The sequence below is a fragment of the Hirundo rustica genome, chromosome 7, assembly GCF_015227805.2.
Source record: "Hirundo rustica isolate bHirRus1 chromosome 7, bHirRus1.pri.v3, whole genome shotgun sequence".
Lineage (NCBI taxonomy): Eukaryota > Metazoa > Chordata > Aves > Passeriformes > Hirundinidae > Hirundo > Hirundo rustica.
The window spans coordinates 33,483,135-33,504,599 of NC_053456.1; the positions used below are offsets into that span (position 1 = coordinate 33,483,135).

The following is a 21,465-nucleotide window of genomic DNA, read 5'->3' on the forward strand; positions in this document are numbered from 1 at the left end:
TAAGAGCACTTGATGAATAACAGTGAGGCAAGAATGAATTCATCCATGCTTTACTCTGTAACCATCTTTTATAAGTACTGAGCCAAATTCTGCCTCCAGATACACGCAGCTCACATTGAAGTCTGCCCACTGTGTTTATTTTTAAAGATAAAAGCACTTTTGTTATTTTCACTGGGGACTTCTGTCACACAGTCCATTGTGAGGATGTGAATATCCTTCCTCAAGAGCTTGGAGTGAGGCAGGGAGTGTCTGCCTCGAACCAGGAAGGATACTTCAGGGATAATAGCTACCAAACTGCAGTGGTGGAATAGAACCGTTCCATTTGTCCCAGTGATTTTCAGAGCCACATTCCCCACCCTGGGCTCTTTCATAACCCTCCCTCTCCTGCTGTGACTCTGGGCTCCTCTCATGGGTGACCCAGGGGCTGAACTGGTGAAGCTGGTGGGCAGGTTCATCCTGCTCCTGGTTCTTGCTCTCAGCTTCAAAGCACACTGGCTCAGTGAGGGAAGCCTTGAGTTAGGGCTTGGGCTTTTTCTTTTGGTTGTTTTTTCTGGGGTAGGTTGTGTGTGTGGGTTTTTTTTTGTTTTTTTTTTTCCCTGAGCTTACCCAAGGGACAGAAATGAGAATTGTCACAATTGTCACCTTTTTTTCCCCCAGAACAGGATTTGTTCTCTCCTCATATCCCAAATGTTGGTGGCTTTGAATGTGTGCTGCTCATACCTGTAAAAAGGGAGATATTTACCCCATGGCCTCACGTTTTGGAAAGGCTCGGATCAGAAAATGTTCTCTGTAATCATGCAGTAAGCAGATCTAGAGGCAGAGGTAGATCTTTTTTGTTGTTTGTAGGAGCAGGGGGTTTTGCCCATCTTGGGCTGTTCTTCATAATGATGCCATCAGCTCTCCTGGTATGATGTGAGATGGCTGCTTTAAGGCTCTGTCTGTACATGCAGAATGTCTCCCTGTTGGGTCTCCCATTAGGGGAATGGAGGTGGGGAAAGCAAGGGGATGTGGAGCGTGTTTACTCTTTTCTTACCCGTGGTTGACTGAGTCTCCTTCCTTTGTGATACCGCTCAGCCCATCATTTTCATTACAGCTCAAAGGAGAACCTGGGCTGCAAGTTTCACCAGCTCCTTCAGTCTTTATGCAGTTAGTTACCTCTGGGGAATGATGCTGGGTCAGGGTGAGAGCTGGCAGAGCACCTTCTAGAACAAGACGTCACTGTGAGGCAAAAGAGTTATTAGTCCTTTTGGATATGGAACTCCAGTTTGAGTCACGTCTTGTGAATGAAATCTGATTTTGTGATTTGCCGTGGTTTTTTAAAAATCCAAAGCAGCTCTGAAATTTAATTATTATTAAATTATAGTGTCTGATCAGAAAGAGGTCAGATTATCAGTTATGAATGATTATCTGGTAAATAGCCTTTTCTTATGTTGAGATGTTTTCTTCAAACTGACCTGACATCATGGAAACTAGTTTGTTTTTTGTTAAATGTCTGTAGACTATATGCACTATCCAGTCTGTGCTGCCTTTCCTAGACTGCTCAGCCTCTGTGATATGTGGCTGGTTGACTGCGTTCAGCTCACTGCTTTTATGTTTTTTCCTCCCAGGGGGAAAAATAGGTGCCATGTGCTTTTGGAAAAGGCTTGCTGGTTTCCACTTTGAAATAGCTAACTCAGGGCAGGTTGCCCTCTCCTCTCCAGAGGCTGCTGTATCATCAAAACATGATTATGATTTATTGCCTTCCTAGCTTTACATCTTGAGGAGCTACTGCTGCATTTTCTGTGAGGAATAGCCAAGCACTCTGGCTTATGCAGTGGCTTCTTTCCTTGGCTTGGACAAATGAGAGCTAACTAACAGGAGTGAATTATGTGTGAAGTAGCAAACGATGATTAGTTTTATTTCTGTGTGAGTGCTGGTAGTCAAAAGACAGTGCAAATGCTTGTTGGAGAAATAAACCGTTCCCCACGGACTGTTTTGGACAAAAGGGTTGGACAAATGCGTGTGAATGTTCATATAACAGCGTGTAAGGGGGGATTTAAGTCGGATCAGACAGCATGGGTGTTCAGGAACCCAGTGCACATTCCCAGACTTGGCTTCTTTCATGACAAGCAGCAGATTGCATGTGCTGGAGAGGCCACGTCACTTTGTGCTTCTGTGCCTGACAAGCACCCCTCGGTGCAACTGCAGCAGCAGCTTCACTTGTAGCAGTTGTGGCATTCTTCCTTTATTGCCCTGGGAATGGCTGGTGGCCCTGTGATGACAGATTCACTTGATAATTGGGTTGATATTTTAACTGCAATTAATGCATTAAAATCAGATTAATGAACGGGCAGCCATCAAGAAAATGGTGCTAATAATTGCAAGGCATGTGAAACTCAGGGAGGACTTGACCTATAATTTTTACTGCTGGTGGTTTCTTTTGGGTTTAAATGGGTTTACTCACAGCTAGGACAAGCACACAGAGATACTTCTTTCCTCTGCCAGGCTTGAATTTACCAGCAGCACCGCTGGTGACGTGCTTGTGCCGACGGTCTGGGGCACAGCACCCGTTGGGAACTGATCTCTGCTGCTCATGTCGTTACAGGCCAAGCGGTGAAGGCAAGGAGCCATGGCCGAGGATAGGAAAGACGAAGCCAAGGCACCGCACTGGACTTCAGGTCAGCTAACAGAGGCTTCTTCACACCCGCATTCGCCTGAAATCAAGGATCAGGGTGGCGCAAGCGCCGGACTGGTCAGAAGTGCCAATGGATTTCCGTACCGAGAGGATGAGGAGCTGAGGCTGGGCAGCCATGAGCAGCCAGGGACGTACGCTCAGACCAAAGAGAACGGGATCAACGGAGAGTTGTCGTCAGGGAACAGGGAGACCGCAGGTAATGCACCTTGATGCCCCGCTGCAGAACGCAGGGCTCTGCAGACCCCTGGGTATCTCTCCAGGAGGAAATGTTTGGTGGAGTCAAGCATGGCATGGGGGAGCTGACACGAGGGTGTATGTGCTTTGGAAGGGTGCTGGCAGGGGCTGCATCTTCACCTGGGTTACACAGGTGGTACCTACTCAGGATTCTGGGCAGGGCTCTGAGAAGGCTTCATTAAAGGCCTTCTTTGTAAATGAGACAGGGTTACCTGTTAGAGGATGTGGCAACAGACGGGTACAGAGCAGCTGCTCAGGTCCTCTGGGCTGTGAGGGAGTAGAAAACTGCCCAGCTGTTGTGCATGGATGACTCGTGCATTTGTGTGTGCAAGAAGGATGGATTCTCCCGTTATTGCTCACAAGTAACAAGACCTTCTTGAAACCATGTACTATTTGCAAAATAATGCATTGCTCATTCTGGCTGGGAACACCACAATTCAGTATCAGCATTTGTTCGTCCTTGCCCAGCCGTGTTTCACTGGATGCTCACTGGGACTTAGCCTATTTGTAAACTATGTAAGGTTTTTAGAATTTGGTTTGTTATTTGCAGAAAAAAAGGAGAGTGTGACTGTGTCAAAATGAAATATGCAAAGCAAGTTTCCTGTTTTAGAAGTAAATGCTAATTATCTTTGTGCAGAATTCCCACTCCAAACCCCAAAAGCACAGTGCAAGAAGAATTTCTCTTGTATAGACACAACTGCCCTTGATGCATCCATTCATGCATGCTAAAGAGATCTTTCTAGCAATATTTTTTTGGCTGTTGACAGCATTTGGAGATGCTATCCATAATTTCTCAGCAACTGGAGAATTTTAAGGTTCCTGGACTGTACAGTCATTTCATAAGCAATTGTGCTGGAAATGGAAATCTCTACTAAAAGTAAATGTGTTTATATTTTAAGTCTCTTCTTGCAGATTGGCTTTCAAATTTTGGCCAAGGTAAAAGAAATCGTGTGTGAACATTCAGGTGAACACAATGTTGATGACTGGGGACATGATAACGACGTCTCTTTGCTGTAGCCCAGCTTTATTCTGTGTTTATCCAGGAGGTGAGCTGCTGTAGTTCTTAACAGTAAGGAGACTGAGTGCATTTCTCTTTGCCACAGATTTGTCACCTCATGGTGTACGAGTCCCCCCATATATATATGGAAAGGTGGGGATAACTTTACAGGATGAAGAGGAATTTCCTATCCTTAGGGAGGAGAGAAATGCTTTTCTCAGGCCATCTCAAGCTCAGGGGTTCTGGGTGCTGGTCAGAGAGAGACACACAAACTTTTAATTGAGTTTGCAGCTGATGGGTGACAGGAGGAAGGAAACCACTGCTGGCATCAGCAGGCATCATAGCAGTGCCTTTTCATGTTGCTTTTCGAGGCGAGTGGTTAAAATCAGAACAAGACAAAATGAGGAAGCACGTTCTAGGGCATGCAGTAGTGCTGGGGACACCCGTTTGCTGAGGGAACAAGATTACTCTTGATCCAGGTGAAGTTTGCTTCAGTCACCGCTTTGTGGCCTCATTTCCTCCTTCCCTGCGGTTTCCTCACCGTCTGCTCAGACTGTGAGATCTCTGGTGTCGAGACTTACTGTCAGCATGTACAGCTTTTGTTTGGGAGTCTTAATATAGCTTATCTCATGACATCTTTGTCCTTGAGCACTGGAAGAGTCCCCAGAACTGCTTGTCTTCATGCCTGAGTTCCTAGCTCTCTGGAAACTCATGCACTGCACACTCAGGCACTGGCTCAGCCCGCATTTAATTTGTGCAATGTAAACCTTCGTAGAATACTTAAGATACATTTCTTTCAATATTTCTCTTTTTTAAGGAGAAACCAGTTAGCAACTTACTGTAGCGATAGAAAGGGACCAGAGTGTGTATTGCCACTTCATACTAGTATTTACTAGCTGGATCTGCGTAATGCAATGTGGGACAGGACCTCTAGATTTTTGGTGTTCAATTCAGAGATTGATCTTGAAATCAGGATTGTTATTGGCAGCAAAATTTAGTCATCTTTGCTGTGTTTGTCTGCTTGCAAATTGTAACTTTGGTGGGATATTGCATTGGGTAGGGTTTTTAAATGCCACTCTGATGCACATAATTATCAATAACGGGAATCATTTAATCATTTGTAGTAGCTTACTAACTCAAAACAACTGAGGGGAAAATGCTCAAGAAGCCAAGGTCAATGAAGATAATTAAGCCATGCTGTGGATTTGAGTAGATTTACAGGGATTTTATTCTCTCTGGTAGAAGTCCAACCCTGTAACCTAGGAAAATCTTTGGCTTCTCAGCCTTCATGTTGGAGTCTGTAAATCCTCAGGAACTGCAACAATGCAGCAGAGGACTAGTTTAAAGAGGGATTTCCCAGGCAGCTGTCCATCACCCAGTCCCTGGTGCATTTTGAGATGTTTCCCCTAGGGAAGGGCTGGTGCGTCTGACTGACCCAGGAGCTGGGATTTAGGTCCCTCTCCTAGGGAGAGATGTTCTGTAGCAGGGCAATTGACCCTTCAAGGCACAACAAAGCAGCAGGACGGCCATTTGCAGGGCTTGTGCTGTGAAATCAGAGGGCTGTGTGTTAAAGGAAAAGTCAGGATAAGGCCACCACGACACAGACACCTTGTACCAACACTGATGCAGAGGCGAGGGATGGTGATGGGGGAGGAGGTAACAGTTCTTCCTGAAACGCACCCAATCCGTCACTACAAGTGACATTTTTAGCTTTGCACAGTTAAAATTTGCGTTTGTGTATATGTGTCTCTCTCAGTGTCTAGGAGTTACCGAATCTGACCTCAATTTTTGGAATCATCTGAATCTGGCAGTTGTGCTGCCTTTGATTGATCTGTCCCAGCGTCGTGCTGGTAATGGCTGCATTATGGAGACACATCAATGCTCTCCTTTCAAACAGACCGATAGGAACGTGGGAGAGCACGCAGAGCTGTGGACAGGGCAGCCTCAGGGCCTGATCTGGCAGCCACCCAAGTCAAAGGCAGATATGTACAGGAGAATAGGCCGGGGTTTTTGGCATAACCCACAGGAAGCTATTAAGGGTATAAGTGTGGGTGGTAAAGCACCTATTTCTTCTTGTATGCATTTTGTGGATTTAAATTCATATATGTACTTGGGCTACCCCTGGCAGACCAGCTGAACCATGTGCTTCTGGCAGACACAAATCCCACGCTGTTCTGGAGGTGCTCCTGAGGATACCCTGCCTTTGGTGCAGTCTGCAGCATCCCACAGGCTGAGACCACCCAGTTTTGATGTGCTCTCCCTGCTTCACACCTGTCCATGTCCCTTCTCACTTGCACACAGAACACCTTTGGTGAAGACCGTGGAATTATTAAGAGTGGAGAATGAGCTCTGTAGGTTTTGTCAAGCCAAACATTTTCATGTCACATGAAATGTGTGATGCAAAGGGACATGATAGCGTGATCCTCTGAAGCTCACTCTGAAGCAGGCTGACAAGGAGAGCTTTGGATTGGACCCAGTGGCAGAGCACAGGATGTGCCTGCTTGCAGTGGAACACAAGAGTGGTGTCCTTTTCTTGACTCACTGGAAAGTTGTGGTCAGCTAACTGGGAGGAAGCTGTGAGGAGGAGGACTGAAGATGCTGCAGCTTTCTCTGTGAACTAGCAATTCAACATAATCCATTTTGTTAGAACTGCAAGAACATCAAGTTACAAAGGTTTGGCTTTTTGCTCTTAAAATGCATCTATTTTTTCAGAAATGCAGTAGCTAACCAGTCAAATTTATATAATCAGGGATAATAGTGGTGAACATTGTGAAGCATCTTCTACAATATATCTTTATATACAGTGACTCAACTGATTAAGTGCTTTCTTCATCATATGCCAAATTCAGGTTCGTAATTGGAGGGGGTTTGGATTACCCACAGTGTTATTTGATGAATTATTTTTTTGACAGATGAAGGGAAAGCATTTCCTGAAATCCTATTACCAGAGCCTCAGGACAGTGTCTGTGTCCTGGCGTCAGACAGTGTTAAGGACAGTAACATGTCATACCAGAGTGACAAAATGTAGCCTTTCATTAATTGGCAGGGAACCCAAACCATGTGGGACACAAAGGGACTCTGTGGTGAACTGTAGCAAGTTCCTTGGCATGGCACAGCAATCTGACTACTTTTGGCTCTGGAATCATGAGGAAGGTGGGTGAGAGACAGCCCACGACAGATCCGTGAGAGAGGCTGGAGGAACGCAGACTCTGGTGTCTGTCAGTCTGTAAGTGAACCAGAAAGAGGGAGCCCTGGACCTGTGAAGAGGAATGAAGAAGTGGCAGTATTGATCTGAAGGAGGGGTAAGGGGCTGAGCAATGCAGGGAGACAGACTCAGCAGCAGGAGAGCTGGTGAGATGGAGGCTATGAGGGAGCGAGGCAGGGAGGAAAGGAAAATTGTAAGATAAGGTAAGGACGATAGAAGAAGGTCCAGTTTTATCTGCTGATCCAGAGACAAACCAGCTTTTGTGTGATGGCAGATACTACCCTGGAAAGGAGGGGATTCAGACAGCAGGAAACAACTGAAGAGGAAACTGGGAAGGGAGAAACCACATTACAACTGGGAATGTAATTTATCCCAATTCAGTCCTTTTTTCCAGGCTTTGTAAAGCTGGACTAAATGGGTATCTGGAACAGACTTACTCCTCTGACCATCTACTCTTTTAAACAAGCATGTTTCTATAAGGCGCAGGGAATGTGAGCCTGAAAGACTGCCCTGTCATAGCAAGTAGTGCTTGAGCAGAGTCCCTTTAGGTTAGCTGTGCAAAAAAACCCAACTGTGCTGAAGGCAGAAACTGTGCTTGTTTCAGCCTCCTGCTGTGTGTTAAGGAAACAGTCTGTATCCCATTGCCTTCCATAACCTTGCCTTGGTAGTAGGCAGTCTCCAGGTAAAGAGGGTCTTGTTCACAGCACTGTTAGAAAATCACCATGGTGCTCAATTGTGCAGTCTCAGGGCCCTCAGCCCCTCCCAGCTGGGCCTGGAGCTGCAGAATAGCAGCTCCATGTTTGGGGTCACTCAATGCAGCAGCTTCTCCAGGCTGAAATGCACTGAGTCACAGCCTGGTCCCATGGTGTGCTACTGGTTTGTTCCCTCCTCTAGTGGCATCTCATTTAATCTCCTTGCCATACAAGTGGTAATACTCTGATGGCACTGGCAGTAGACATACAGACAGGCTGTCTTTGTATGGCGGCATTTTTGGTCTTTCCAACAGCACTGTTTTTGTCAGAGCTTTCCTTTTTGTTTGGCTGTTTGCAGTGGCTGCTCTGCTGCTGCCCAAGTCCTTGTGGAGCTATTAAACCCCCCTCCCCATAAGCTCCTTGAATGTCTGTTTCCCAAAAGAGCCTCCCAGCCTCATTTTCAGCAAACGACATGTCTTGAGCAATGCGGACAAAATGCACAGAAGGATGTAAAATCAATGACATTCAGAGCTCAATGTGACTGCTGGGTTTGTCCTATTACTGTTATTTAATTTACAGAGCTGGAAGAAGGTGTCTTACCATGTCATTGATGGCTCCCATGGGAAAGAAGCTGTTAATTAGGCATTTTGATCTCCCTCTCTTTGCCCAGGAAATGTGACAGTAATTACTGTACACCATCATCTCTGCCAATTTAGATACAGGCAAACATACTAGGCATCTGAAGCTTTTCTTCGCTGTGTTAAGTGTAGTACAAGTGTCATTTTCTGGGCCACGTTACTGGAATGTTATGCATGTATTCAAAGTATGTTGCTGAGGACAGTGTAGGTGGGAGCAGCAGAACCCCCCTGGGGCACTTGTAGAAAATGCTGGGGGGTTTACTGTTCTCTGTTAACCTTGCCATAAAGGTCCTTCTTAGTTGTTCTTCTGCAGAGGACCAGGAATAAAGGCACAGAAATTTCCATCTTTTCACATTCCCTACCAACAGCTATCTTCTCCCTGACTCTAAAATATTCAATAAATACTATACAGACCAGTCTCTGCAGGCTTTTCTGTGGCTGGCCCTATCAATCAGTCCAGTAAGACATTGTTTTTTTATCCAGTCATAACCTCTCTGAGGGGCTGGCTCTGCTCTCCCGTCTCCTCTTGGGGCTTCAGAAATCAGTCAGGGACTGCCATGTGTTGATAGGAGCTGGAGCGTCTGGCCCACCAATGGGCAGAATGCAAAAATTACTGTCCGAAAGGGAGCAAGTTGAGAAAACCTGGTGTGCAGGTGCTGTTGGCTCCCATGGCTGAGAGTCGGACATGTAGAGAACATCAGCCATCAGTCTCTTTTTCCCCTAAGCTCCCCTGGGAGTGTGTGGCTCAGATTTGCTTTTGAAAACCCCATCTTGAGCCATTAGAGCTAACTGCTGCATCATACCACATCAGTGCTGCATTTGGCCAAGAGAAGGCATCAACCAGCCACTTCCTTTGGGCTCCCTGTTGGTATTTCAATCCACTTTGGTGTTTCCTTGCTGCAAAAGCAGCTGTGCTTCCTTAAGAAGTGAGAACAGAGTGCCTGTGAGCATGTTGGCTTGGCAACCAGCACGCACTTGATGCTGTCAGTGCTCCCAAAAAACATCATCTATAACCTCGGGGATGTAACAAGGAACAACAAGGCTGGGATATGGAAGAAGCATCTTTCATATAGTTTAGGTTGTATGCCATGCTTAGATTGTATGCCACGAGCTCTCTTTGTCCAAGTTGCCCTTTGGAAACGTCTGCAGCCCTTCTTGGGGGACTGCTGTAGCCAGGAGAGAATTACTGCTGCTGAAAATGTCAAATATCGAATGCGTTCTGGGAGTTTCACTTTCGCCTTGTCTCTGCTTTTTGTGTTTGCCTCTGCCCTCCCTCCCCACCATCTGTGTTTAAGTACTTGTTTTTAATGAGGGCTGTAAATGCAGAATTCCCTGTTTCAGTTGGTCAGACCTCAACCATCCAGCAGTGGCATTAGCTGAGTGACTGGTGGGGTGGTTGTGCCCAGAAGACACATTCTAATTTGTGGCCTGTTCTGCTGGAGTCCTTTTCAGTTTATAAAGTGTGTGGTAAGAGACAACTCATGCATTTAGGAATTGCATAAAGTATACAGGACTTGTAAAAGGCAGGAGAAGAGGCACAAGGGTGGAGAGAGCTACCCCAGGTCAGTCAGGAGATCTATGCAGAGCCATGGACAGGTGGCCCAGCACTGTGTGCCACCTCCCCATAGGTTTCTGCCCTCTAGGCTGGGCTCAGGTCTTCCCCTTGAGAAAGGTAAAGATGGGGCTCTTCAAAGCCTCATTCCTATTTTGTTAAAGGGTCTTTCATGGTCTCCATCACCATGATGGCATCATGAAGGACATTCAGAAACACTGGGCAATATTTGGCACGGAGCAGCTGGGAGGTGGTATTGCTGGGGATGGTGCCAGCATATAATCTTTCATTCCGGTTTGGATCTGAGGGCAGAAGGATTTGGAAGAAGGTTCATTACTAAACAACAGAGCCTTGTTTTGCAGGCACACAGCTCCTCTTGTTTCAGGCAGAGCTGAAATGGCATCTGCTCCTCCAAAGTCACCTTGAAAGGGAAGCAGCAGGTTCTTAGGTGAGGGCATGGGATGTGGTGGTGAGCATTGCTGGCCCCATTTCCAGGTCCCTTGAAAGGGAGCCTGTGTCGCGAAGGCGGTCATTAACCCGCTCAACCCCACAAATCCTTTCCTCCCGTTTTTCCATTGTGGTGTTAGGTTGATGCACTCTTCAGCCCAGGACGAGGCGTCCCCAAGTCTGGCTGCTGGGGGTAGGTCCTGCCAGCACACAGGGTGGACATCAGCCCTTCCTCACCCACTGGGCACGGGTTTAACTTTTGGTGGAGAGGAGGTAGGTGCCGTCACATCTCTCACAAAAATGAGAGTCACAAAAAGTCTGCTGCTCCTGGCAAGGAGTGCCAGGCATGCTGATTCCCTTTTTCCCCCGTTACCATGCCAACATGGCCCTGCTCAAAGTGAGATCTCTTTTTAAGCTCCGCTGAGAGAAAGTATGTAGCCTAGGAGATTATTTAGCATTCAGGAGTGCACAGGCTCTCTGTGACGTCTGTGAGCCAGTCAGGCTGGCTGACAAAGGAGAGGAGGATTTAGTTTTTTTCCTCTTTTCCTCTAGCATTTGCATCTCAAGGTTAAGGGAGATGAGGAAGAGGCTGCAAGCACTTTGTGATCAGGACCTCACTCTTTAGTCCTCACTGGAAATTCCATGGAAATTAAAAGAAAATATTACTTCAGGGTATATTTTCTGTACAGAATACAAGTATGAGAGAGATATATGTGCAAATTCCTTGATTTGACTACTCACAATGAGCTACTCTGTATTAAAATTGGAAAGCAAAGGCAATCTGGGTTTTAATTTGAGTGAGAAACTCAAAGGAAATAGTAGAAGGATGCAAGGGACAGCCCCGTTTTTCCCTTTCATGCTGTTTTAATCTCTGAGGTTTCAGTATAGAGAAGAAACCATCTCTTCTCTTGCTGTATTCATATCCTGGGTAAGGACAGCAAAACTCGGTGTGTAGTAGAGTTTTGGTTAGGGTTTTTTGTTCTGTGGAGTTGCTACTTGTAGATTAACTGCTCACTTTAAATTTAGTCCTACTAATGATCACATTTGCTCGCCTTTGCCAGCTGAAGAGACGTAAATCAGCACAAAACAGCTGGCATTAGCTGGCAGATGAGCACTGGTGATCCAGTGCCCATCCCTGCCAATGGCTGATCTGGAAATTAAAAGACTCAAAGTGAGATGTCTGTGCAATGGTATTTACGCCGTCATCTGTTCTTTGGGAGATTCTGAGCAAAATATTTACATTTTCTCTGCTGTTTCACAGACTGACTACAGAGCACAGTCAGTGGTGCTTGGAAAAACTCTTCCTGAAGTGATGATTTAGAAATGCAGTTTTGGTTTGTTCTTGGGATTTTGTTGGTGTTGAGGCATTCCTCATGACATGTAAAAAGTGCAGGAAACTCAAGGCACCCCAGCTGTGTACGTTAGATCACGGGAGTGAGCCCAATTCCTGTGTGTGGAAAAATACCTGTTCAAAACTTTAGTTTTTGTTGCATGTAGTATATGGAAAATAACAGAGATATCATTAGCTCCAGGGCAGGAAAACCTCTCAGCTGCTTCCCAGAGACTCATTTCACTCAGGACTGAGTAGATTGAATAGTTCATGGAAATCTGTTTCACTGGGAGGCACTGTGTATTTTGAGAGGGAAAAATAAACCCCAGGTACTTCACTTTTTGTTTTTATTTCTTTCCTTGAGATTAATTCATAATGATACATGATCAGTTTGGTAGAGCTTCCAACAACCCATATATAGCCTATGGCAGTTAGTATAAAAATGATTTGCAGTCTGGTTCTGTATCCATGGATCTGACCAGACAGATACTTCTGCTCCTCTTTATGAGTGTGTCAGCTGCCAGTGCTTTGTAGGTGTGGCAGTCCTGCTGATGTCCTGAAACTGTTTTCATCCACAGCCTTGCACCACATAGGATAAGAGGGAATAGGATTCAGTGGTGACTGTTGCTTTTTTACCCCAAATTCAGAGTATGTGACACATCTAGAGTAACACGGTCTGCACAGGTTGTTTGTGAGCTGAAACTAAACCCTAACTGCTGCTGTGTATGAGTTGCTTTCTCTTTCCTTGTCATCCTGTCTCTGTATTTAAGAATATGTCACGCTTCTCAATGATTGCTGTGTCAGCTCCTCCTTCTCTTTCTCCTTTCTCACTTATCTTGTCTCTACCATTTTTAGTCTTGTTCTCCATAAGTACTTCCAGCTTTATCCCAGCCATCCAGTGTAGCTCCTCTGCCACCTGGAATTTCCACAACTGCTCATTTTCAGTGCACTAAGGAGCCCAGCCTCTGGATGCAGCTCTCTTGGAGGCGGCAGTGCCCCCAGCTCTGCTCTCAGTTCTCCCCTCAGCAGCTCTACCGCTGCAGAAGCTTGCAGGTATTTAGGTGTCCAGAGGAAGACAGCTTTGGCGAGAGTGGAAGAGGTAGTTCAGAAGGTCACTGAACCATAGAATGGTTTGGATGGGAAGGGACCTTAAAGTTCATCTCATTCCAATCCTATGCCATGAGCAGGGACACTTTCCATTAGACCAGGTTGCTCCAAGCCCTGTTGTACCAGTCCTTGGACGCTTTCAGGGATGGAGCAGCCACAGCTTCTCTGGGCAGCTGTGCCAGTGCACTGATAGGCACTGAGGGCTTTGATGTGCATCTCTCACGTTTTCCTTTCTCAAGAGCAGGTGCACATTTCTCTTTCCTAATCCCATTGCACACACAGAGGTGTGAGCCAGTAGTCTCCAAGAGTGGGCAGGCAGTGGACGGGAGCAGGCTGTGTGAGCATTCAGGGATGAGTCCTGGTCAGAGACAAGGCTTCCTTCAGCTGAGGCATTGCCAGAAAAGAGGGAGAGAGATGGGAGAGCTGCTGACCTTGGCTGAGAACTGCTCTAAAGCCCATCCACAGCACAGCTTCTGTGGGACTGGGTTAATCTGTACATGGCACAGGCCACATTCAGTCTGTCTGTCTGTGGGGACACTCCCACATGCTCCTTTGGAAGGATGCAGCACCATTCCTATGTTGGCAGGAGAAGTACACCTGCCTTGGTACAGGTGCAGGCTGGACTGGGAAGCAGGGCTTTGAAGCGATCAGCCATGCAGCAGCTGCAGTGGATGTTGCAGCAGCCCTCTTGTAGAAATGAGCCCAGACACAGACTTCTTGTTTATCACAGCATGAAAAGGGCCCTGGTTTATTCCTCTTTACAGCTCAGCCATGCTGACTCCAACCATTCACTGACCCTGGCTGCAGCAAGCTCCTGCTGTAGGTTTCCCTGGCAGCCTCTGACTGCTGGTTATTTCCTGCTAAACTCTGACTGCAGGCTTTTACCCAGCTAGACTGTGACTGCAGGTTCCAACAACAGGCTCTGACTGCACACCCAGACTGAGCTCACAGCAGGGATTCTCTCTCCTTGGGATCCTTCTTCATGATCCTCCATGATGATGATCCCTTCATCTCCCTTTTATCACACTGATCTTTATTGGATACAGCTGTGACTCCTCAGGGGTGAGGCTGTATTGGGCAATTAACACAGATGATGATTAACACATTAGGGGCCAGGTCACCTCTATTCCCTTCTCCTACAGCGCAGAGCTGGGCTGAACCAGCAGTGTGAGCACTAAGGTGAGCAGGGCATGGCATTGCTGCATTTTATGTGTTAAATATCCCCTGATGGGTTAAACCAGCATTCTGTTGGCATTGACAGGTTGATCTTCAATCCTCCTGACCAGGCATGTAAATCCCACGCAGTATGTGCAGAGGTTAAGGTTAATTTTAAACTTAAATCCAGCAAAGTTTCTGTAGCATTGTGTGAATCCTTTTTAAAAAAGATCAGAGAAAGCACTGTGTAAAAAGTGGTTAAAATCATCCCAAAAAGAGCTAAAAATGAACCTTAAGGGATGTATCACCTCCTTCTGTAGGTGGCTGATGCTTCATTGACTTCTGTAGAGGTTCTTAAAAGTCGGTTTGTTTAAAATGTTAACTTGTACTAAAGTCCAAAACTAATATTGATTTAAAAGTGAGTCACTCACTGGATGTATTTACTCACATTCAAAGGATTAAATATCAGGTTCTTTGTTTTGAAGCCAAAGTGGTTTCTTCTGTGTGAGTCCTAGGGAATTAATAATTTTGGGGAAAGATAGATACAGCTGCTTTGTACGTGCAGATGTTGTTTTGAGCTGATACCAAGTCCCAGGAAAGGCAGTGGGACATCACTGCATTGCCCTGGCTGAAGGTTTGGTGTTTCAGTATTGCATGTTAGCTCTAAATTGTGTTGCCTATGCATCAGACAAAATAGAACTGATAGCTTTTCCCACCTCTTGATTTGTCTGGGAAATGCTGACCGTAAATATTTTGTTCCAGGCAGTAGACTTAAGAAGATGGACTCAGGGGATGCACAGGAAACAAGTATTGCAGTAATGAGGGCTCATTTTTAAAGCATCATTATACTGACAGTGGCATGACTCTTTTTTAACAGACTTAGATATTTCAGGGGGGGTGCTGAGGAGGGGATTGGTCCCTTGGTGTTTTGTTCTGTAGCTACTTGACAGTGTGGCAGAGGCCTCTGCCTGATAAATGTGCTAAGGAGCTGGAGGAGGGGGCTCACTGGAGCTTTCAAAACGGCTCCTGACTCCGAGCATGAGTCACTTCAGATTTTGCACTGTGTGCCTTGGAGGTTTGGACTTTGTGTCCAGCTCTCACACTGAAGAAAGTGACCAGGAAAATTCAGTCAGAGTAGAGGAACTGAAACACACACAGAACATGTGGAAGCAATCCAAGGACAGGCAGAGCTTCCCTGCTGCTTCCTTGAGTGCTGCAGAGAAGCTGAGGGTGCCCAGGAAAGCCACCCTCAAACCTTGTGTTTGTACCAGAGCACAGCCAGGCCAGCACTGCTCGGCTGCAGCCAGGACTCCAGCTGTGCACCAGATTTACTCTGGTATAAAGCAGATAGCACAAGAATCATAGAGTCACTGAGGCTGGAAAAGATCTCCAAGATGATCAAGTTCAAAAGCATTAAGGAGCTGAGTAGTGCTAGTTCAGACTCACAATCTAGAGTTTATGGACAACATAGGAGGGGCTGTTGAATACCCCAAAGCACAGGGGGGCTCACCAGGGTATGAAGCTGCTGTCCCAGGTACTCAGCTATAGCTCACCCGCTCTGCCCTTCTCACATAGTCACTTCAATACATCTTTCCCCAATGATAATCTGAATGTTCATAACTTGGGAATCCAATGCATTAAACCATCAAAGCTCTTTCTTTTCCAAAACACTGACCTTTTCTGGCCTGTTCTGTTGGTTAGCTGGTGAATCCTGGTGATTAAATTAATCTGCCGCTATCCTCATGCATGCTGCAGTAGCTTAAAATCAATGAGTTTATTAGGGAAATGATACTTGTCAGTTGTGTTGTGGCTGCATTTAATTTAAAAGCTGATGTTCCTATTATTTGCCTTCATACCTCCTGCCAATTATAGTTAATATTGCCAACATCCAGATCAAGGACCTACTTACAGCAAAATATTTACACTCACTAAAGCCGTTTGAAAGCCAGCATTTGAATTCTGTAAAGCTATGTTACGGCTTTTCCCTTCAATCTCGAGCACTAATCTGTTGGCACTTTTGGGGGCTTATATAACTTATTCGTAATACTTTGATTGCTGCTGTGCATTTACCTTTTAATCTGCATGCAAAAAGGCAGTCTTTAGAGCTCTCGTGATCCCAGGGATCAAGTCCAGGATGTATCTTGGGTTTTTCCACCCCAAATGTCACTGGGTGATGCCTGTGTCTTTTTTCCACGCCCTGGCCCCCCAGCATTTCAGTAGTCTTGACTGAAACAAGTCATCCACCAGCTTCCAGAAGAGCTGTGCATGAATTCAGGGCCCGTCCTTAGGGGTCTGGCTAATGCCTCTAAACAAATCGAATAGCTATTTGGTTTATAGCCCGGCTGCACTCGGAACTGTGGCTCCCCGGGGGAAAAAGATCCATAGGTCCCGTTCTGCTTTTCAAATCATCTAAGATAGCAAATAGCCATTTTGTATCTTTTCTTTCTGCAGGAGTGTGTGGGGTGTTTTGCCTCACAAGGCGGTGCAGGTTGCTTTGTGCTTTTGTTGTTGACTCGATTCCACTGTGCCAACAATTAGTGCTGGTTACCTTGGAAACTGCTCCGAATCCCACTGAGGATTTTGACAGGCACATCTTGACTGAAATTGCTTTGTTTTCATAATTCTGCAAGTATACACGTAGCTAATCCTTTTGCTTTGCTCTGCCTGTGTTCTTTCCCTAAAACATAGCAAAATTAATGAAACATATTATTTTATCCTTTCAATCTCATTGCAGCTTTCTTTAATCCCTTCTTTTGCCTCAGTGCTCCAGGGACATTAGTTTACTTTACTTTAACCAAGCTCACTGGTTTTTCTTGGTAGGTGTTTGAGAGGTGACCCATCAATGTGTGTGAAATTTTCACACAATTTTCAGTCTCCTCTTCTCTGTCCCTCCTTCCTCTCATCCCTTTTCTTTGGTTTTCTCCTGGAGCATTTCTTGTGCCGTGCAGTTCAAGCGTGTTAAACTTTGTTTATGCCTTAAACAAGTTATGCTTCACAGAGACCAGGTGGCATCTTCTGTGGTCACAGGAAGCTCAAGGTCTTGCTGCCACAGTGGCATTGGGTAGAGCTATTGCCAGGAAGGGGAAGAAGTGATGCTGCCCTAGTCTGGGAAGACTGTCCTGAGGAAATTGTGGAGACGTGATACGTGTTTTCATATTAGGAGGTGCTGTCCTTGTTGCTGTGAAATGGGTTCTCAAGGTGGGAAGAGGCAATAGATGAGTGGGCTGAATGGCATTAATGAAACACAGGTGACTACAGGCAGGAAAGGAGAGGAGCTGAGGAGACAAACTCTGATCTGACTGGAGCAACTCCTGAGAAGTCACGGACACTGCTACATGAGGTGATGAGCAGGCAAGCTGTCCTAGCTCCCAGTTTGCTGCCAGCAGGATCCTTGCATCAGTGCCAGTCACATAGCTGTGAGGCAGGGAGCCCTGCCCATAGGCAGTGTCTCCTGTCAAAACCAGTCCTCAGAATAATCACACAGCATTGCACTTCTCTCTGGGGGAGAGAAGGTGAAAGGCACTGCTGGGTGAGGGCTGTCAGAAACTAACAGCTGAACTGTTTCACCTAAGAAGTGGCGTTCGTAGCAAATTCAGCTTCTCCTCTGAGAAACTCCTCAAACTCCTCTGAGTTGAGTCTGAGGTTGTGGTAGGTTGGAAGAGAAAGAGGAAAAAAGTGCTAGAGGCTGAAGGACAATCATTAAAAGGGCACGTGAAGGACAGGCATCACACATCACTGTGGAGATGTCTCACAGATAGGATTTTTGCCCTTGCCTTTTTAGTTGCAGGTTTTTTTCCAAAACTATTTTTAAACTATTTTGTGGAAATGTTTGTGTCAGGACCTGAAAGCTCAGACACGTATTTTAAAAGGCTCTTGCCACCATCTGTGTGTGTCTCTGGGGCTGGTAAACATGTTTGTTACAAAAGTTAATGGAATGGAAAGCTGTCATGGGAAATAAAAGTGTTGTAGGTAATGTGCCAGTGGAGACATCTGCAGTCCATTGACAAATGCAGCAGGATCAATAAGGAATGAAGGAGAGCTTTGAAATGACATCTTGGCCTTGTACAGGATGTGATCCCACATACTGGATCGTGCTGTAGCCAGTCTTTGGCATGCAACCTCATTTAACAGCCCCTGACTCTGGGAAGGAGGCCTCAGGTAGCGGGAGGGAGTGTCTGAATGATGCCAGCTTCGGTGTAATTCTCAGTGCTGGAGTGCCTGGGGTGGGCACTGGGCAGCTCTTGTGCCCTTGGGTGTACTTGTGACAGGGCAGCAGCCTTTGGAGGCAGCAGGCCTTCTAAACACAGCCAGGAGGGAAGGCTGTGGCTGGTTCAGCATCCTCTGTGCATCTTAGTACTCTGCGAAGGGTTTTTGTCCCCGAGTCATCTCAGGGACACGGGGATTCTAGATCTCCTGATTTGCTGCGCTGGGGTATGTAGAAGAATTGGGCTGACTTCCAAAACCAGGAGCACAGAGTGCTTCATTCATTTAACTTTGGTTTAAATTAGTGTAGTGCCCCAGACAGGGCTCTGTCCTCTCAGCAGGGCAGGGTCCTCTGTTCCTGCCACAGAACAGCTGCGGCACTGGCAGCAGCTGGGCAGAGCTGACCTGGCCTGAAGTGACCTTTGAGGGAGCAGCAGAACTCCATGCTGGTTTGTCAGCCCCTGGCCTCTCACCTCAGCCTGCTCCCTGTCAGGGCTTTGGAGAGTTCATGCTGAGGGTTTTCACTGTGTTTTCTCTCTGTTGTGGACATCCCATTCAAGGACTGCCTGTACTTTAGGGTACTTAATTAGTGAATTCAGTATTCCCTGAAATCAAGCTTTGAAGCTCCTTCTGTGTCCTGTACCACGAGCAGCTGACATCTTGGTAAAAAGGAGCAGCATTTTGCTCTCTATAAAAAGTAAAGAAAAAGGCATGTTGCTGTTCTTCGTTCTGCTGGAGTGTGACATAAAGCTATGCTCCTTATTGCTTTTAGGAAACAAATCTATTTGTTGTAAATTGGTGTATGTTAGTGCCATTTCTGTGGCATGAAGTAGAGTCAGAGAGAGTCTGTCTGTTTAAAGTGAGGGAAAATAAATGTCTACAAACAAACCCATGTCTAATAAATACATAGCCCAGTTTCCACAGCATCCAAGCTCCCTAATTTTCCTTTTTTTTTTTTTTTTTGGTTTGGTTTCTTGCTTGTTCTTTATCATTAGGCTGCCTTGAACTTTAACTGAACCATAAAAAAACTATGAAAAGTCTCAATAGCAGCCCTGTGAGGATTTGACTTACCCACTGGATCTTCTATTTATAGTGTCCATTAGTACAGAAAAGTCTGTCCTTTTGCAGCAGTCATGTATGGCAAAAGCGCTGTTCTTCTGATGAACTGTCCATGCCTCCTGTGTCACCCAAAATATCCATCACCAGAGTGTTCAGAAGTAAGCCTTTTTTGATTAAAGAACACTGCCAGACAAAACAAACTGAACAAAATCACAAGCCCAGAGGCCATTTGTATTTTTATTTACTTATTTTGCGTAGCCTGAAATAGAAATTCTTATTTATCTGGAGACGACCTTTCACCCTCCAACATAGCTCCCAGTGGAATATTATCTTTGTCCCAAGCAAATTAAATCAGGAAGAGAGCTGAGAGGGTGAGAACTGTCTTCCGGGCTTGTAGAGCCCATTTGTACCAGAGAACCAGGCTGTGTGGGAACAAGTATAAATTCTATTACAAAGGAGGCAGTTTTTAATTTCTTAACCCTGCTGGGAGGAGGGTTGCAGTAGCTTCCTTGATGGAAAGCAGTTGACCAAGGGGATTTCCTTTAGATATGCTCCAGAGTACTAAACCTGATATACATTTGCATATTCTATATCAGAAATTAATTGGAGCCTTTCATTAAAATTTCCACGCGAACGTAAGCTTCAAAACTTCTTTTAACAGTCTTCCTCACTGAGCCTTGATTTGCTCATCTGAGCTAATAGCATGGTCCTGATGATGTTGCTTTTGTCCGTGGTGCTGTGCTTAGTAGCTTGGTGGAACTTCTGACAGGAGGACCACGTGTCACATCCTTCTGGTGTGAGGGGACGGCAGGAATTGGCACGGGGTCTTCTGTGGTCGTGGCACTCAGTGGAGCTCTGTGCTGTCCTCCACGCTCGCCAGAGCTGTCAGGGCGATGCTCTTCCCTGCTCTGATGGAGCAGAACCTGAGCAGGGATGTACCAGGTGTCCAAGGATGCTTTCTGAAAGAGCAGTTTGTCTCCCAGCCATGGAAGGTGCTGCAGCACGCCATAGTGTGGGGAGGGCCCCATGTGTCTGCAGGAGGAGGAACACCACAGGTTTGTTCTCCCAGCTTTTCCCAGCTTGTGCTTTGCAGGCTGTGTGTCCCTCACAATCCTTAGGAGCAGTCAGGACCTCTGAAGATTCCAGATTTCTGTCCAATCCCCTGGTCTGCAGCAGCAGCACCATGTGAGAGCCTGGGAGGGTCTGGGAAGTGTCTGTTTTGTGCTCCTCGTGAGAGGAAGGAACCAAGAGGTGCCAAGAAGCACCCCCAGCATCTAGCAGGTGTGGAAGCAGCCCAAAATGAGGTGCAAAGCCCCAAACTGGCGTGCAGGCCCCTGAAAGGCAGCTGAGAAGATTGCTGGGCTTTAAATCAATATCCCTGTTCCTCGATCTATAGGACTGGCCAAATGCTTGACTTGATTGATGGGGTTATGGTGCTCAATTTGATCTACTTAACCACAAAGGGGAGTTCCATCTCGTACTAGGGATGTGTTGTTGAATAGAAGAACAGAACTAGAGCTGCTATTCGGAGTCTCCTCCTACAGGCACCTATAGCATACATAGTCTCACCTCAAAAAACAGTTGATTTGTTTCCTCCGATGTGGAAGGCTGCCAGAACTTCTCACCCCTGACAGTAGGAAAGCAACATCTTTAGATTTCTAAATATTCATGTATTTCAAATGTTTTTTCAAATTCATGTTTTTTGAATCAGCTTGGGTTTTTTTTTTCATTGCTTGGTAGTTGTTCTGGTGTATTCATCTGTCTGCTTTTGATGTTGGCAGCAGCCAGTGGACCTGTTGCAATCACTGCCCTCCAGGTGACCAGCCAGGAGTGCAGTGAATTGTAAGGTATAAACACCAACAGTTAGGAATGTTCTTTGCCAGTGGCTGGGGATTTTTAATATCTCATTAAATAGTTTGTGTAAAAGACTGATTAACCTAGCATTTTTGTTTTAGACAAACGTGGCTGTGGTAACTCACTTATGTGTTTTTTGGGGAAAAAATAGACGTTTTTAAAGGACAAACGAAGAGGAATAGCTTCACATTGAAAGTACAAGGGAATTCTGTAAGAGTAACTGTGAAAATAAATCATTATTAATCTAATGGATAGTCCCTTGTCGGCGTGGTTGCTGTGAAGTTGCATGTAGGGCATTGATTCAAACATACTTGTCCT

The 21,465-nt window shown here is 45.9% G+C and overlaps 1 protein-coding gene across 50 annotated transcripts in view; it reads left to right on the plus strand.

Annotated features, from left to right (window-relative positions):
• Nucleotides 1-21,465, plus strand: part of MAP2 (microtubule associated protein 2) — a 245,669-nt gene that overhangs the window by 170,487 nt on the left and 53,717 nt on the right. For all 50 annotated transcript variants that reach the window (XM_040069916.2, XM_040069957.2, XM_040069958.2 and 47 more), the window contains one exon: nt 2,585-2,870. In XM_040069916.2, coding sequence (XP_039925850.1) covers nt 2,609-2,870 — 262 coding nt within the window. In that variant the 5' untranslated portion in view covers nt 2,585-2,608. The remainder of the gene's footprint in view (nt 1-2,584; nt 2,871-21,465) is intronic.